General features: G+C 34.1%; 1 protein-coding gene and 2 long non-coding RNA genes across 3 annotated transcripts; 2 read left to right on the top strand and 1 right to left on the bottom strand.

Annotated features, from left to right (window-relative positions):
- Window positions 1-2,416: 2,416 nt before the first annotated feature.
- ATH13 (ABC2 homolog 13) lies at window positions 2,417-12,315 on the top strand. The gene is made up of 21 exons (XM_039025816.2): window positions 2,417-3,098; window positions 3,987-4,122; window positions 4,242-4,408; window positions 4,547-4,667; window positions 4,786-4,886; window positions 6,109-6,207; window positions 6,863-6,973; window positions 7,062-7,141; window positions 7,229-7,298; window positions 7,899-7,972; window positions 8,333-8,402; window positions 8,546-8,634; window positions 9,308-9,432; window positions 10,437-10,517; window positions 10,596-10,656; window positions 10,770-10,824; window positions 10,909-11,007; window positions 11,103-11,192; window positions 11,477-11,536; window positions 11,619-11,742; window positions 11,880-12,315. Exons 1-20 carry the CDS (start codon window positions 2,619-2,621, stop codon window positions 11,733-11,735), a joined length of 2,286 nt encoding a protein of 761 aa, XP_038881744.1. The 5' UTR covers window positions 2,417-2,618; the 3' UTR covers window positions 11,736-11,742; window positions 11,880-12,315.
- Window positions 12,316-12,386: 71 nt separating this feature from the next.
- Window positions 12,387-13,139, bottom strand: LOC150037172 (uncharacterized). The gene is made up of 2 exons (XR_016528363.1): window positions 13,000-13,139; window positions 12,387-12,921 (listed from the first exon to the last, which is right to left on the bottom strand). It is a non-coding gene; the product is annotated as an uncharacterized LOC150037172 (long non-coding RNA).
- LOC120073162 (uncharacterized) lies at window positions 13,126-17,683 on the top strand. The gene is made up of 4 exons (XR_016528362.1): window positions 13,126-13,275; window positions 13,360-13,575; window positions 14,947-15,110; window positions 17,115-17,683. It is a non-coding gene; the product is annotated as an uncharacterized LOC120073162 (long non-coding RNA).
- Window positions 17,684-18,627: the final 944 nt, after the last annotated feature.

Genomic DNA, 18,627 nt, shown 5'->3' with positions numbered 1-18,627 from the left:
TTTATTTGATTTACCACAAACCAATAAACTAAAATCCTTGGTTATCTTTATGTAACTTAAGCATGTATGTGGTGACATACAAGTGGATCATGTCTTAAGAGATAAACAAGATGGTTTGTAGTATATGGATAAAGGAGGGGAACCTTATTCTGGTAACGTCATGGATGCGGGCTGCTTTGTGGAATAGTTACAAATCTTGTAACTTGTCATAGATGATCTGATCCCGATCATTCATGTAGGAGACATGCGAGAGGGGCGTCCTATACAAAGAGTTTGTATAAGACCTGACCACGAAGTGTTAACGTCTCGTTATATAACACCGTTCATGACAGAGACTTCACTTCACTAGGATGACCATAGGCAACATGACCTCAATCCTGAGTGAGTTGGGAACTCTTGCCATTGAGGGCGGTCCTTTGATTTGCATGGGTGCGAGTGGTCAGGCCGCCGACTCAAACCTACCATCTTGGGGATTCGTCTGATTTGGGAGCTGGGAACTTAGCTACACAAGATGGAATTCACTCCTTCCCCAAAGTAGAAGTAAGTAGATAGATAACTCCCTTAAGGACTAATTCCATGACTTGAACGATGTGGTGCCACACACCTTCTCTTGGCCTGAGAGGTGTTTGCACATAGTTGGACTATGTTGTATTGTTCATTAGAGGGATCAGTGGTACTTAAGAAATGAGATGTAACTATATAGGTAAAACGGTAATTTGGCCCAGTTGTACTTATGAGCATCTGTGAAGGGTTATTGTACTCATGATTGGTTATATCCAATGGACACAAAAATATATTTGTGGTAAGAAGAGTTCAGCTGTCGGTCTTTAGTACAATGTCTGACAGTTAATAGACGGTGGATCTCGTGGCTAAAGAGTTTAGTCAGCCATTCACGTACTGTTGGAGCTTCGGGCCATAGGTCCATAAGGTCCCCTTGGTAGCTTGAATAAAAGTTGAGAATAAGTTTTTGGGTCAGTTTGGAATGTTCAAATTGACAAGAGGGAGTTCAATAGTTCAATTATATCGATATAATTGAACTGGTTAATTATATATGAAATGATTGCTCAAATGTATGAGATGCATTATTTTATGGTCCGATCTTATACAAACGCTTTATATAGGATACCTCAATCACATGACTCCATGTGAATGGTTTGGATCAAACCATTTGTAACTGTTATAAAGTGGGTTGATCCATAGTGTCACCAGGATAAGACTCATAACCTCATCCATATACTATAGACTTTAGGTTATTTCTTGAACATGATTCACTCGTATGTCAATTACATACATGTTCAAGACCCCATGCAATAAGCTTGTCGGTTAATGAAATTTATTATTGCATAACTAATGGATAAAATTAATCAACTAATAAATTACGAGACTTTAGGGCATAAATCCCAACAACATTTTTCTCGAGTTTTTAGTGAGTTGATTATGTGAGACATCTACCACACGTCTCGTATAGTATTGTATGTCTTCTTTGGTATGCACATAACTTAGATATAAAAAGTTATGTGACGAAATGAATATTTATTTTAAATATATGTCATGTCATACTAAAGTGATTTTGAGTTCGAGTTGGGCCCACGTAATATATTATGTTTTAAGTTATCTAGTTTGACAGTAGATTTTGTACTATGTACGAGTCTATTGTCGTCACATCTCATCTTAAGCTTAGTATGGGGGTGTGACAGAAAAAGAAAATCAAATTTGATTGTAAATTTGTTAGGTTATTAACTTCAATCATAAACTTTCAATATCATCAAATTGAACTCGATATTTAAATAAGTGTTGTAATTCTTACTATGATCATCTACTAATTTTTAAACAAAAGCAATGTCTAAATATTTATAAACTAATTAATTGTAAATAAAATAAAATACTACATAAAACTAATTTTAGTCACAAATTAGTCATAGAATAACTCAACCCAAATGGTTAACAAGAGCATAATTCAATATAAATGTGTGAGGTTCAATTACTTCGTTTAAAAAGAAACTCAACTCAAATAGTCAAACTAGACTCAAATGTGTAAAGTTTTAATTATATATTTTTTTTTTTAAAAAAAAAAACTCAACCCAAATGACATTGCTTTAAAAATAGAAAAAAGACACAAAATGACATGGATTTCATGCACGTGCATTGCACGATCCAGGCAATCAGCGCGTGCAATGTACGCAACTAGAGAGTAGAGAAAAAGCTCTAGACTGCGAATCAGAGAATTATTAGGGGTCCAACGCCGACACGTAAGCCGAAAGGCGTCCAAAATTCTAAAATGAAACGAGAGACACATGTTTCATGGCCCCCACACGAACTCTTCCATCCAATAAGAATCTCCAGTACTCATCTACCCATGCCACGTGGCACTCCTACCTCCACCCCTTCAATTTTCAGTTTGCCCTTTTTATTTTATATTTTTCCTTAAACTAAAAAATTGTAATTCTCTTGGTTCGCTGTTCACTTCTCCACTTCTCCTTCTCCCTTCCACTTCTTTGCTCTTTCCACCATTACAGTCTCTTTCTTTCTCCCGCGTTTCAGAGCTAGGGTTCGGTCTTATGTTTCACTGACCTTCAATTTCGGTTCCCTGTGGAAGGATTTTATTCTTCTACTTCTTCATGGCTACTTCATTGCCTATACCCGAACTTGTCTTCGTCTCACCGAAGCGTCTTCTATCTTCTTCCAGTCCCAGATGTTCGCTCTATAGGATTCCTCTCTCTAGAACTCGCAGGTTTAGTGTTCTTCTTCGCACGAAGCTCCAGGCTGTCAGAGAAGACGGTGTGGTTGCTGAAGAGAGAGAAAATGAGCTGATCAAGGAAGTTAATGGATATGGACTTGGAAGTAATGGAGCTGCTTACAATGCGAATGGTGATTACAGGTATAATGGTTGGGTTAATGGCGGAGTTACGGCTGTGGAGAGTGAGAGTGGTGGAACCAATGGGACCTTGGTGAAGTATGTTAATGGGAATGGTATTGCTGCGGCGGTGGTGGGAGAAATTCAAGCTTCGGAGTCTGTGGAGGAGGGGAGGAAGAAGAGGATAGAGGAGATTGGTAAAGAAGAGGCCTGGTTTAAGCGGAGTGACCAGCAACAAATCGAGGTTTGTTTCTCTGTTTAATTGATGTTTTCTAATTCTTTGCTCAGTTTCTGCTTGTTCCTTGTTATTATATTTTTTATTCCCTTGGCGGTGAGGTTCAACGTAGTTTTGAGGTTTTTATGTTCAATTGCCATATAGCTAGTATATGTGCACGTGAAATGTCTGTTCAGGAATTGCTTGAACAGCATATTTAGGAGGTCTCAAATCCTAGATTCGAGCTTCATTTGAGTGTACCGGTGATTTTACTTGGTTCTGAACTAGGAGATAATGGTTTCAACCATTTCCATTTTAGTCTCTCCATTAATTTTGATAGTCCAAGTTTTGGGCGTGGTTAATCAAAATAACTATCTGAATCCACAAGTAGGCGTGGTAACGAATGATTTGGGTTAGTACTAAACTGTTGGGTGTAATTGTGATTTAGTAAGCCGTAAAAACTACAAGTTCATAGTACCTTCTATTACCTGCTCTTTTAGTAGCGTGTAGTCACATTTTGCTCCTTGGAAAATTAGAGGAAAATGAGAGTGTTTCACTTTAATAGTCAGATGCAATATTTACCACTGGAGAAGAAAAATGCCAGAGTAAGCATTATGATTTTAAAATTAGACTGCACCAATCCGGATAATGTTCTCACGATATAAGTTGCAAATATGAGTGCTTCTTGATGAAAAGCTGCAAGTTTTGGGACTTGTTCTTTCATTATGAAATTATAGAAAACCTTGTAGTATAGGCATGATACATCAATAACGCTTGCACTTTCCCCCATATTTTAGGTAATTTTAATCTCTGCTTTTATTTTAGGTTGCATTTTATTCCATACTTTTGGTCATTCTATTAGGTCTCTTATATTTCATTTTGATGTACATTTTCTGTGTACACAAAATGGGCTTTCAGGTTTCTGTGGCGCCTGGGGGACGCTGGAATAGATTTAAAACATATTCGACAATTCAGAGAACCTTGGAGATATGGGGATTTGTTTTTAATTTTATCATCAAGGCTTGGCTTAACAATCAGAAATTTACTTATCGAGGTGAGCTCTTCTGCAACATCAGTGCCAAATACACTCCAATGATATGCCTTCTCGATTCGATAGTACTATTGGGTGATAGGAATTTTCGTTTTATTTCATAGTCTATAATTTGGTTTTAGGAGGAATGACAGAGGAGAAGAAGGTCGCCAGAAGAAAGATCCTAGCTAAGTGGTTGAAAGAAAACATTTTAAGATTAGGTCCAACTTTTATTAAAATTGGTCAGCAATTTTCCACAAGAGTGGATATTCTTCCACAAGAGTATGTTGACCAATTGTCAGAGCTTCAGGTTATTATCTCTTTTATCTATTCTTTTACCATTCTATGGTTAGGCCTGTTGCATACAAAATATATATGTCTTCAATTGGAACGATGTAATATTTTAGTCAATCTTGCTTAGGCTGATGGATTCTCATGTACAATTCAGGATCAAGTTCCTCCTTTCCCTTCTGAGACAGCAATATCAATAGTTGAAGAAGAGCTTGGAGGTCCTGTGGCCAGTATATTTGAACGGTTTGATCAGGAACCGATAGCTGCTGCTAGTCTTGGTAAACTTGATTCACATTTTCTGTCGCTTACTGTGATATATCTTAGAAAATTCAGTTTAGCTAAAGCATTTTGAAATTTGTCTGCTCGCTGATTAATATCAAAAGTCTCTTTGTTCAGGTCAGGTTCATCGTGCAAGATTGAAGGGGCAGGAAGTTGTGGTGAAAGTACAAAGGCCAAGTCTAAAGGAGCTCTTTGATATTGATCTTAAGAACCTAAGGGTTAGTTTCAACATTGGCTGAAATTTTTACTTTTGTTTCTCTGTGGGAGAAATCAGAATATTAGTGATCTCTCTTGTAATACTGCATTTATTTTTTTAACAGTTTGTACTTCCTGCTCTAGTTGGAGGTATTGCCTCAGATACTTTTTTTCTGGCTAAGCTAATTTTCTTTTATCCTCTATTTTCAAAATTTTAATCAAGGCATCTATGGGTATTGGGGATTTGTTTTGAACAGGGTGGATTTTTTTTCTGGCAGTTTTTTTAATTGTCAAATTATTATAAAAGTATTTCAGGGAAGCTAAAAATATATATATCTTTCAAGATTTAAAAACTTGAGCTATATTTAATGGAAGAAGAAAAAAAGAAGAAGAAAACCCACAACAAAAATCCCAAGACTAATTCAGAAGAATGAGGCTGAGCCTGATTAAGGGACGCACATAAAGACGAGTTAAATCTAATTGACTCGTGAAGTTCCTCAGCAGACCTCTAAAACCCTCTAAAGACTCTACTTTTCTTTTCAAGACACCGTACAACACATCAAAATAACAAGCCTACTACAAAACTCTTCCTTTGTCTTGTGGAGGGTTCAAAAGTACCTCCTCAATCATGGAGCAACATCTCATCTTATGAGCTAGAGCACTTGAAGATCCTAAAAGCCCAACTCCAAAGGGAGCAAATGAAAGGGTGATCCCATAGAAGATGATCGAGATCCTCCTACTTCCTACAAGAAAACACACTATTGTGGTTGCAACAGAAAAGAAGTCTCTGGGGGTGACCCTGAGTGTTCACTCTCCCTTGCAAAACTTGTCAGACAAAGAATTTTATGTTCTTAGGAATTTAACCTACCAAAGTCAGTAGAATGCATAGGCACTCTTGGAGGGAGAAATGGTGCAAAAGAACATATAAAAGAGCTACATGAGAAACTTTTTGACAGCTTTGGAATCTGAATTATAGAATCTTAAGATTAAACTGAAAAGGCGAGAGAGAGGGTCACCCTGCCTATAGCTTATTGATGCAAAAATCTTACCGTTCGGTCTTCCATTGGCAAAAATAGAGTTCACCGACCTTATACAATTCTAAATCCAAGCTCTCCACTTGTACCAAAAATCTTTTCTATATTAAACTTTATGAGCCGGTTAAATTGCTTTATAATTATTGAACTTGCATAGTAGAAAGGAATTTCGGTATGCATCAAAACCCTTGATATTTTGATTTAATTACAGGTCATAGCAGAATACCTTCAAAAACTTGACCCAAAGTCAGATGGTGCAAAGAGAGATTGGGTTGCTATATATGATGAGTGTGCAAATGTCCTGTATCAGGTATCAACATTCCCTCAAGGTTAAACATCACTTTTAGCCTCTAACCTTTCATAGAATTAATGATTTGGTCCCTGAACTTTGATTGTAACAATTTAGTCTTTGTATTTTAAATTTTGTAATAGTTTAGTCTTTGAACTTTACTATAACAATTTAATCCTTGTACTTTAAAATTTGTAACAATTTAGTCCCTATTCTAGAAATTAATGATAAGATTTAATGAGATTTCATGCATAAATAAACCATTAAACTAACTAGAGACTCAATATTTTTGCAAACTTGACTTCTTTTGATGGAATTTTTTACATGAGATACTAAATTGTTGCAATTTTGGAAGTACAAGAAATAGATTGTTACCTACTAAAGTTTAGGGACCAAATTGTTACAAAATTAAAAGTACAGGGAATAAATTGTTACAAATTAAAGTTTAAGGACTAAATTGTTACTTTCAAGAAAGTTTAGGGACCCAAAGTGATTTTTAATTTTCCCTCAATTGTTACTCTGAGACATGACTACCAGTATGTTAGATAGATGTTAAATTTTATTATTAACCTGCAGCTTTATTTTGATAGAAGCTTTAAATCCTTTGCATATTTCTTTTAAAGTCTAGACCAACGTGTTTCAATTCTCATTATATCAAATATTATGTTAATTTCAGGAGATAGATTACACCAAGGAAGCAGCTAATGCTGAGCAGTTTGCAAGCAACTTTAAAAACTTGGACTACGTGAAAGTCCCATCAATATTCTGGGACTATACTACCCCACAGGTTTTATCACTTAGTTTGCACAATGAAACAATTATTGCGTTTAGAACATTGTTCTTACCTCTATTCTTTCATTTTGAAATGACTGCAGGTTCTGACTATGGAGTATGTTCCTGGAATTAAAATAAATAAGATTAAAGCTCTGGATCAACTAGGCATTGATCGAAAACGGTCAATATCATGTTCAACTTTTTATTTCATCTATGATAATTGCAGGAATTGAACTCATTGTTACCATTGGTCTCTTATGTGATATAGGTTAGGACGTTATGCTGTTGAATCTTACCTGGAGCAAATTCTGTCACATGGATTCTTCCATGCAGATCCTGTGAGCTCTAATTACTCCTTGTTTAAGTTATCCTAGTCTTAAAACATGAGGGATTTTCTTGTGTACTTAATTACAGATAAAGTTGGTGCCCGTGCCTAAGAAAGTTCATTTAACTTCATTCACAGTATTTCACATGTTAGAAACACAAACTTGAATTATGTGAATTTAAAATATGATACGTATAAAACCTTAAACCTACGGTGAAGCTTCTCATTGACCCTGCCTCCTTTTACTGTTGCACATTGAAAGAACCTACATTACCAGCAGTGCGTTGAAGTAATATTCTCGTCTCTGTAGCTAGCCATTAAATCATTGGTTTGGATAATTTCCTTGCAGCTTATCCGTTGTGGTTATATAACAGACTATTAAAAGAACCAGGTTTAAGATCATGTCATTTGAAAATAATCTGAAATCTTATAAAATGGTACATGAATGAATAACCAGTCAGATCGATTGAACTGTTTAAATTAGAAAAAGAAAGTAAAAAAACTTTTGATGAAACCCTCAAGTTTTCAACCCATCTGCTCTGGAAAGATAATTTTGTATTTCAAGATTTCTTTTCTTTTAGAATTGATGACAGAGATTTTGTACCTTTTTCAGCATCCTGGGAATATTGCTGTCGATGATGTCAATGGAGGAAGGTTGATCTTTTATGATTTTGGAATGATGGGAAGGTACTAGCCTGTGCTTGGCTACCCTTTTCTATGAAATTACACCCCCTGAAAAAAAGAAATCGAAAGAAAGAAAGCAAAAAAAAGAAAAAGAAAAAGAAAAAATCAACCTTAAATGGCCACGATATTTTTGCACTAATTCCATGGAAGCATACTGATCATTCATTTAGGTATATGAAAAGTTCTTGTTCATGGTTTTTCTCTTTATGGCTGTATTTATTGTTTTTAATTTTTTCTGGTAGGAGTTCATATGCTTTGAACTTGTTATCCTTTTTCATTGTATCAATGAGAAGTTGGTTCAAAACAAAATGGTCACAATACTTTGCTAACATATTGCTGTGTGTTGGTGCTGGTGCCTCGCAGTATCAGTTCAAATATCAGAGAGGGTTTGCTGGAAACGTTCTATGGAGTGTACGAGAAAGATCCAGACAAGGTACTGAATTTCTTAAAATGCACCATTGGCTTACATTTCACCATATGAAATTTATTTCTTTCTGCCACCTTAAGGTTATGTATCGGTACCATCATCATGCCCTTCAATGTTCAATTGTTTACAAGAATTCTTCATTAGTGCAGGTTCTTCAAGCAATGATTCAAATGGGGGTTCTTGTGCCTACTGGAGATATGACGGCTGTTAGACGAACAGCTCAATTCTTCCTCAACAGGTCTATCGAAGAGAAACTTGAATAAACTTTACAGGACACCTTGCCGATCAATATTCATTTCTTTCATTCTTTCTTTATCCTGCCCTTTTTTGGGTGGTAATTATTAGATGTGAACCCCACCCCCTCTTTTGGTGTAATAAGAAAATCTCCAAACTGAGGGGAGGGGTTAAAGGAACTCCTCCAATTGGTAAAAAATGAGTCCATACGATAATTATCAAAAGGGAAAACTTCCACCAAAGGAAAGCCCCAAAAAACAATAAAAGAGAGAGATTCAAGAAAGCTTTTTAAGGGCCTTTATTTGTCGCTGAAAATGCTGTTCATGAGGATTTTAATTTTAATATTTTAACAAACTAATCAATCATGCAATGTTATTTTCTCTTAAGAGCACAGACCATATTAGGAATCAGTCTGGAAGTTCATGAGATAAGCAGGTTCCATTCACTTATTTGAGAGATTGACACTGCTTCTCATAATTGAGCTCTCAGTTAGATGTCTACTGTATGTACCTTTTGTTGTGTTTAATCTGAATGCTTGATTTATATTTGTCATCATGGGCAGTATGTTAAATGGTGACTTGTTTGAACTGTGCAAGCACTGTGATCAAATTAAAATCATCTTGTAATCTATGCTGCGTGAATTTTCTGACCATGAAATTTTGAATTTGAACTCCCAGTTTTGAAGAACGTTTGGCTGCACAGAGAAGGGAGAGAGAGATGGCAACTGCCGAACTTGGTTTTAAGAAACCATTGACAAAGGAGGAAAAGTTAATGAAAAAAAAGGAACGCCTAGCTGCAATTGGTATGTGACCCTGATGAGCAGCCCAGTGTCCAATTATGCTTTAATGGCCCTTTTTTTTATTACTACAAATAATTGTTTTTTTGAGAAAAAAAAACTCCCCTTACGACTCCCACAGTGAGTATATGAATGTTTAAATATCTAATCTAACTATCTAAGTGATTATCAATTGATTACAAAGTTTCTCCCAACCTGTATGATAAACATACTTCTCAAAAGAAAATGAAACCTTTATGATAAAATGTTAAATTACACACATTTACACGTTGAGTCCCCTTTCAGGTTTATGGTTGTTTGGTCAGTGAACTTTCAAAAGTGTCTATTAGGTCTTTGAATTTTCAATTCTGTGTTCAATAAATATTTGAACTTAATAATGTTTAACAATTCTTTGAGCTTTCAATTCTTTTTGTCTGACATTTAACAGTCAATTTCTTTTTTAATTAATTGATTTGTTAAATATAAAATCGAATTTTGTGTCTAATAGGACTCTTAGATTTCAATTTTGTGTCTAGTAAGTATGTAAATTTTTTAAAATTTTCAAATAGGTCGTCAAAATCCAAAATCTAAAGATTTATCTAACACAAAATTGGAAGTTGTTGATTTTGAAGACCTATTGTAATTATTCCATAGATGTTATTTTACTTAGTTGAAGTTCCTTTTGGTAGAGGGAGTTCCTCTTTTTGTGGGCTTATTTTTTGTATGCCCTTGTATTCTTTCATTTTTTCTCAATAAAAGTTGATCCCTTAAAAAACAAACAAAATAAAGTTTGTAGATTTATTAAATACTTTTTAAAGTTTAAAGATCTATTTATTAGACACAAAATTAAAAGTTGGTTTTGTTAGACACCATCTAAAGTTTTAAGAACCAAATAGACAAATCTGAAAGTTCGACTAAACTTGTAATTTTACCATGATAAAACAATGTTTTTGAAATATTTGATGTTACAAAAAACCTACAGTGAACTTGTATATGCTGTCCCCCTCATAGTTGTTGCACTCTCCTAACAGGGGAAGATCTATTAGCCATTGCAGCAGATCAACCATTTCGGTTTCCTGCCACATTCACATTTGTTGTTAGAGCATTTTCAGGTAGTTTACAAGAAATATCAACTGTTACAAAATCTTTTGAATAATGTTAACAGCTGATAAATGAATTATTCTCTGCAGTATTAGATGGCATTGGGAAAGGCCTTGACCCACGATTTGATATTACTGAAATTGCCAAGCCGTGAGTTCCATACTTCTGTCAGAGCTAAAATTACTTTAATCTCCTTTCATCTTGACATTTTAGGATGTGCAAGTTTTTCTGTTATCTTATACGGTTTAATTTTTGTCTTTTAGATATGCTCTGGAATTACTGAAGTTTCGGGAAGCTGGAGTTGAGGTTGCCTTGAAGGTAAATATGATTATCCCTTTTACATGTCTTATCTCATATAATTCTTTTATCGCTCTCTTGATTGTCAATTTTACAAATGTTCAGGATTTCAGAAAGAGATGGGACAGGCAATCTCGTGCATTCTATAACTTATTTAGACAGGCCGAAAGAGTGGAAAAACTTGCTGAAATTATCCAAAGATTGGTAATGCTTACAAACCTTTACTGAAATGAATGAGCATGTCAAACCTCACTTTTACTTTTTCAAGTTTTAAATATTGGGTTTTATTTAATCAACAGGAGCAAGGTGATCTCAAGCTTAGAGTTCGGGCTTTGGAGTCTGAAAGAGCATTCCAACGTGTTGCAACAGTTCAGAAGACGCTAGGAAATGTGAGTTTTTCAGTTGGTTCACATTCTTGCCTGGTGGCCTTGTTTGCATGTCAACGTATTTCAACCACATTGTCTGTTTGGATTCTTAGATATCTTACAGACCTCCTATCCTTGTACGTATGTGGGATGGGAGGTCGATCAAGATTTAAATAGAAACTCTGTGGAAGTTAAAAGATGAAAATTTTCGAGAGCTTTAGAAATCAGCATAACTTTCTGTATATGTTGGAGCGATTATGTACTGGCCAGTTCAATATTTCCAATTTCCACCTTTTGACCATTAACAGGCAATAGCTGCTGGAAGCCTAATCAACGTTGCAACAATATTATATATCAACTCCATTCGGGTAAGATTTACTCTTATTTTCTCTGACCTTGCTGCCACCGTTATTGCCTCATGATTATTGATTAGTTGTTATACTTTTTCAGATGCCTGCCACTATTGCCTATATCTTTTGTGCCTTTTTTGGGTTTCAAGTGCTCTTCGGTCTTATCAAAGTCAGAAGATTAGATGAACGGGAGAGGTTGATAACAGGAACCGCTTGAAAAATAGGCAAGTAATTCCTTACCCCGGCCAACCAGCCCCCTCGTGACATGGCATTGCGCTCGCACGTGGATCCAATTCCTTGAAAATTATAAGTTGAATTTCAAGTGATCCTGATCACAACCTTCTAAATGAACATGTTTCAGGTTTCAGAGTTGTGATTTACAGCAAATGAATCTACTTACAATCCATCATCAAATAGTAGATAGAAAGCACTAGTCTGTAGCCTGAGGTATACATCATCTAAAGATTACATTAAGATGATATGGGTAGAAAACGTGAGCACTTCTTCCAAGCTTGCTGAAGATACGAATTAATTTTCAGCATATGGTTGGTTAACCAGCTCTGTTTTCCGAGTATTTTGACTCCCCAGGTGTGTCGTCAAAGTCGCAGCAGTTATTTTTAAACAATGAGTATTGAAATTGGAATGATATATGTACCATTTTATTAGACATTGGAAAAAGTCGATATATTATGCAGAATGCTGCAGCATAGAGTTACTTTTTCTTCCCTCGTTAATGTACATATGTAGATGCAAGAGAGACATTATTTAATTCCGAGTCCCATTGCTGGGTTCGTTTCTTTTTGGGCTTATTTCATTATCTCGTCTCTCTTTCGTGCCACAACTGAACCGCATAAAGGTACCACGAAGATTGAAACTTAAGTTCTTCGTCGTGAACTACAGTTAGTTATAAAGGTTTATTCGTACAGTTTGCATCGTAATGTTTCTCATCAAAATAGATAATTTACAAGGCATGTTTTGTGAGACTTTGCCAAGCGAAGAGAGTTGCTGAGTGTAGACAGCCTTCTTCACGTTTGACACATTTTATTTTATCCCGTCCTTTGCACTTAACATATACCATTTTCACACCATGACCTTCCCTTTATTCTTGCAAATACAAAGGCAAAATTTATTACGCAGCCAGAAACGTAATCTTCAGAGGATTTGCAGTTTCCTCAAAGGAAAGATGTTTGGAGCTTTAAAGTGACTTGTAAAATCCTGCAGGTACTTGATAAATTAGCTACAGAGTCGGGTGTCGATTTCCCCTTTATCTCAGGCACCCAAGAAGGAAACATAGGCTAAGGGAGAGATTGAGTGTAGACATAGTCTTCATGTTCGAAAACATTCTCTTTTCTGCCGCCCTCCTCTTTGCATTCACCATTAACTTTTTGACACCTGGATCTTCCCTGTTTGATCCCAAATGTGAGAACCGTCATGTAACAAAAAGTATGAACTCGGAGAGGGAAAGAGAAAGAGAGGCTTACCAAATTGAAGGGTTTAGTGGAACCCATCACTATTCCATTGGATTTTACGCGTCCATGCCCTACCAGAGCAAAGTACAAGAAGAAAATCAGAAAGATAGCAAATCGTAGGGATCTCATTGAGCGGAGAAAGTTTAGCTGTTAGCTGTCAAGTAGGATGGATAGAGTAAGTAGTAGCGTTTTATAACATGAAGAAGCTTCAAATCATGGGATTCAGAACTAGACAGGCACCGACAAGACAAGATCTTGAAAGCTTCTTCAGACAAAAATATTATACTGGTACAACTTATCTCTAATCTCATTGATACATGTGCTTTTGTGAATTTAAGCTTGCTTTTGACCTGTCGCCTGATTCCTTGGCAGCGAAGCTCGACCCTCAAGGGAATGGGTTGGCTTTCTTGGTGCCTCTGTCGCATCCATCCATAAACAAATTGAGGGGAGCTGATGTGCTTGGAAAGTTGTCATTAATTTGGTTTTATCTTCAAGATTCTCCGAGCTGTCACTTTTCTCTTGGTGTCTGGTTGCTGATCCATGCTCACGTTGCTAGCCACTCACTCACCCCCCACCGCCAGCCTACAGGTTCGAGCTTTATTTTCTTGATTATTTTGCAATCTTATTGACTGAATATGGAACTCAAATGAGCCATTTAAGAGCATCAGATTGTGAGCAGGTAATGGCTGCTGATTATTAAGATGCCATTTTCTGTTATTTGAATCCCGTAGTACAGATCTTATGTAGAAAATCATGAACAATATAACAGAATAATTTGGTCAAATATATAGGAAAGTCGCCTAAGATGCCATTTTCTCATTAAAATCACGTAGTGCAGATCTTATGTAGAAAATCATGAACAGTTCAACGTATTGATTTTGTCAATATATTGGGGAGGGCACAATGGGATCGTTCTTATGCTTTAAAAAGAATCATTTTTTATATGTTTGAAGTGCGTGTTAGGTAATGTGCTACATAGAATATTGCAAGTTGTTTTGAGGCTACTCTAAATTTGTGTTATGAATAGTATTTAAATAATGGATGGGTTTGTAAACTAAATAATGAAAATGTATTTCATTTGGCTCATTAACTATTCAGAAGCTTGTTTATATATTCTGACATGACATTGAAATTCCCACTGCTTTAAATTATTGATGTTTTTGCTTAAAGGCATTTAGTTACACGTTCTCGGAATTCTATTAGACCTCGGATAGAGCTTTTCCAATTCTCCAAAATTTTGGTCTACTTCATTATTAATTACAAATGACTTTTTGGTAGAGTGCAGAAACCTTAATTTTTGTTTGAACCGCCAAAAAGGTTCACAATATGAAATGTAATTTTTTTTAATGATTTTCCTTTACTTCTAATTTGAGATAGATATGCTTTAAGTTGATAATAGCGGAAGATACTAAGGTCTTGTAATATTACTTTTGGTTATTATTTATTTTGATACTATTACAGTGCTTGATCCCGTGTGAATCAGTAAGGACCACTTTGCAAGGCTAAATACTCCTGAGTGACCGATAGTGAAGCGTTTTTTATTTTTAACTCTGTACTTTTAGAAAGTGACTATATTACTACTTCATTCATTTTAATTTTTATTTCATTTTAAACGGACCAAAATGATCCATTCTTAAAAGTATAAGGACTAAAAATGACATTTTGAAAGTATAAGGACCAAGATGAACAAAATCTAGAAGTATATGGACCAAAATGATATTAATATTAATTATATATTTATATAGAAATTATATATTGCTTTAGAAACCATACTTTCCATAGTTGGCTTGGGCCATACTTATTGTGGAAAAAAAGAAAAGCACTCTTGGAAATTTTCTACTTTATCCAATCACTTTTTAGCTTTTACCCTGTCAATAATGAATACGAAGACTTTATTAAGATAAATTTGTGTATTTGTTGAATGTTTAAGTCAAGCTTGTTGTTGTGTCTTGTGTTCAGGTAAGATGGTCTGGATAAGCCAAGCCAATGGTAAAGGGGGGGCACCATTTTTCCCCTCAAAAAGCCAGAGTTGCCACTTGCCACTTGCCAGGGGTCTGGTGGATGGCTATGTTGTGTGTATGTTCAAGTGAGAATGTGGCCACCTATAAATCCAAAATTGTCAGGTACTCTAGCTGTTACATTTTCACAAAGGCCAATCTGGAAATGCATATGAGATAAATTTTTAGTGTTTTTATGTGGATATTTTCTTTTCAAATTACTGGCATTTTTAGGAAATATATGTTTCAATGTTTTCTTTTTTTTAACGAAGCAAGACCATCCATTAAGCCAAATCATTTTTCCTGCCAAAAAAAAAGGTATTTTATGTTTATAGTTGATGCCGTAAAAATACTCCTTACTCCTTAAGATGTCAACTGAATTTAATTGTTATATGATGGATTTTGAGTTAGAGTATATCACTCTTAAAAACAAAACAAAACAAAACCTTGGTAAGTTTCAATTTGGTATGAATTTTAATTGGTTATAAAAATCTAATCTTAGTATTCTTAGAAATGAATTATTGTTATGTTTCGTTAGTTCAACGAGTCATTTTTAATTTTGAACTTTCAATTTTATTCGATTGAAATTTGGACAAATCGCAAGGATATATATTCAATTGTAAAAATTGAGCTCTTAATCTTATACGAGTGTTAAAATTGGATCTTCAAACTTATAATAGTTGTAGAAGTTATACAACTTATTTGAGAGTTCAATTTTGATCATTAGGGGTCCAATACCTATAACTATTATTAGTTGGAGGATCGAATTTTAATACTATAAGTTTGAGGGCTCAGTCTTTTTATTTAAAGTTTGAGAGTATGGCTGAAACTATCACCATAATTTATGGTGTATTTGGCAAGTTGCCCTTGATTTTTTTTTTTTTAAATACTTAAGTTGCATTACTGATATGATTAAAATTAATGATAGTAAATATAAATTTGTGGTAAGTTACACATATTATTTTTATTGAAGTTGAATGTTCATATTCTCATATCTTAATTGTTGTGTTAAAAAAAAAAAAACATAAACACGTTCTTAAATTAAAGATAACATAGATGCTTGTGTTCGGCTTCAAACCATAGTGGACAACAACATTTGTTTGCTTTAAAAATATTTTGGTAAAGGATAATGATAGAAAATGTTGTTAATTGGTCAATGGTGCATAATAATAACAAAGATTGTCAATGAACAAATATATTCTTTGTTCCACATCAACATCGAGTCTCTGGTTAAATGAGGATTACACGTTTTTTATTTTACGCTAAAATGTCACCATAACAAAATTAAACTTAGACCGAACAATTGCTACATTTTTATCAAATATTGAACTAAAATGAGAAGAAAAGAATAACAATAATAATTAACTTCTATTTATCAAACGTTATAACGTAATTTTTCAAATATTTAGCTCAATTTATGTTTCCTTAATCATATAATTTTCCAAATTTTTAAATGAATTTACTAATTATACAAATGGATCTCAAGTAATTGCATTTTAATTTTTAAATTTTGGGAAAAATAAAATTTTACTAAAAATGGTAAGATATGAAAAATATATAAAATTTCGGTATTAATCTCAGCAGATTAACACCGAGATTTTATATATTTGAACTTTCTCGGTGAATTCTCGGGTAGTTTAACACCAAGATTCTATATATCTAGGGTTTCTCGATGAATTTTCGGGTAAATTAACTCCGAGATTCTATATATTTCTCATATTTTACTTAATCATTTGCAAAATTTGTTTTTTTTTTTTTTATCAAATTTTAAAAATTACAAGTCAATCACTTGAAAACCATTTGGATAATTTGAAAATTCAATATAATTTGTGGAACATAAATTGGGCTAAATATTTGAAAAGTTAAATAAATATTTGATATAATATTTGCTTTAATTTGTAGAAATCTTGAATATATAAAAGACTTGGTATAAGATTTTAGAAGATTACAAATAATAATAATAATAAATAAAAATAATAATAACAATAGAATCTAGGTGGATAATGGCCAAGATGTAGATTTGCTTTTTTTAGCTTCCTCATTAGTCTTTTTACCGACGAGAATATTTCCTCTTTTTTTAATCCTAGTGGATTGCTGGATTGAACTTTGTCTCATTTTGATTGTTTTAAGGGATTGCCATCTGTTATGGCACTCTATGGGGAGGTTCACTTTGAGCACATCCGTGTTGAAAAACAAATGAAGACTCACCATTATTCAATTGGTAGTAGCACTACTTTATATCTGGAGCTACCGTATTAATCAATTAGTGGCGGATACTGATTTTATCTTTATGTATCATTCGGGATTGATGATGTTGCGGTGGCACTCTATGGGGAGGTTCACTTCGAGCACATCCATGTTGAAAAACAAATGAAGACTTACCATTATTCTATTGGTGGTAGCACTACTTTATATCTGGAGCTACTGTATTAATCACTTAGTGGTGGATACTGGTTTTATCTCTATGCATCATTCGGGATTGATGCGAGTAAAATTGAACTACATAAGGCTTGACTCCGAGGTTGAATCGGATATGTAGGTAAGTCAAATACAAGAAAGAAGTTCGACCCCAACCCAACAAGTGTATGCATTCATAAAAGATGAAGTCCTATGTGTCTTATGTGATAAGCAAGAAAATAAGAGAAGAAAGAAAAAAAGACCAAAATCAATAAGTTAGAAAAAGTTATTTTTTAACTAAATCTCATTGGCCGATCTCGTCCAAGATAGACCTAGAAAAACTAGCTAAACGAGTTTTCAAAAAGTTATGTAAAAATAATTCTAATAATTTCCCCAATTAGCTATCTCACTATTTATTTGTTTCAATTCCACGTCTCACCACATTGGTATTTTTTTGGGTAGAAAGAAAAGTTTGAAATAATCAATTATAGACGTTAATGTTTTGAAAATTGAGATTATTTTTAGTTCTTTGACAATTGGGGATAAAAAATTTCTAACTTTTTGATCCGGTTAGATTATATATATATTGATTGAGTTATATTTTCTTTTACGATCAAATGACAAAGAAAAGAAAGTCAGTTGATTCGGTTGTATCTATCCTTCTCATTAAGAAAGATAAGTCTTTTTAAAACAAGTAGCCATCTAAAGAGGATGCAAAAAAAAACCTGGGCTGATTGATTTGTAGCAAGTTAACTATATTTAGACGATTCTTTTAGTAAAATTAATACTAAACCAATTTAAAAAATTTATTAAAATAATGAAGACCACATTTGGACGTGCATCTCAAAGTACATATATTAGAAAGGTATTTTTGGTAATACGTGAATAGTTTTGAGCTAATATAATATTATAAAAATTTAAAAATTTATTCTTTTATTACAACAATAAATAAGAGGCATTACAACATTATTCTTCTACAATACTACGGGGGTCATTTGAACCATGCTTTAGGGAATAAAACATCTATTTTAGAGTTTATATATACAATTTCACTTAATATAACGTAGTTTTATTCAACTTAAAAAAAGAGTGAGACATCTTTCAGTTACTTTTGTGTTGCAAGTGCATGCTTTCACTATGGTCAAAGGCTTTAATAGTTAAGCTAAAATTGTGTGTACTAAAGTTGAAATTCAATCTTCAATATAATGATGATTAAAAGAAGATAATAATAATCAAAGTAAACTTA

This window comes from Benincasa hispida, chromosome 3 (genome assembly GCF_027475165.1).
Source record: "Benincasa hispida cultivar pf3 chromosome 3, pf3_genome.v1.1, whole genome shotgun sequence".
Lineage (NCBI taxonomy): Eukaryota > Viridiplantae > Streptophyta > Magnoliopsida > Cucurbitales > Cucurbitaceae > Benincasa > Benincasa hispida.
Note: the sequence above shows the minus strand (reverse complement) of the source record. Positions and strands in the feature narration are given on the sequence as shown.

Coding starts and splice junctions, on each gene's coding strand:
- ATH13 (XM_039025816.2), top strand. CDS start 2,619: ATGGCTACTTCATTGCCTATACCCGAACTTGTCTTCGTCTCACCGAAG. Junction 8,635..9,307: donor GCTCAATTCTTCCTCAACAG/GTCTATCGAAGA, acceptor TTGAACTCCCAG/TTTTGAAGAACGTTTGGCTG. Junction 10,825..10,908: donor GAGTTGAGGTTGCCTTGAAG/GTAAATATGATT, acceptor ACAAATGTTCAG/GATTTCAGAAAGAGATGGGA.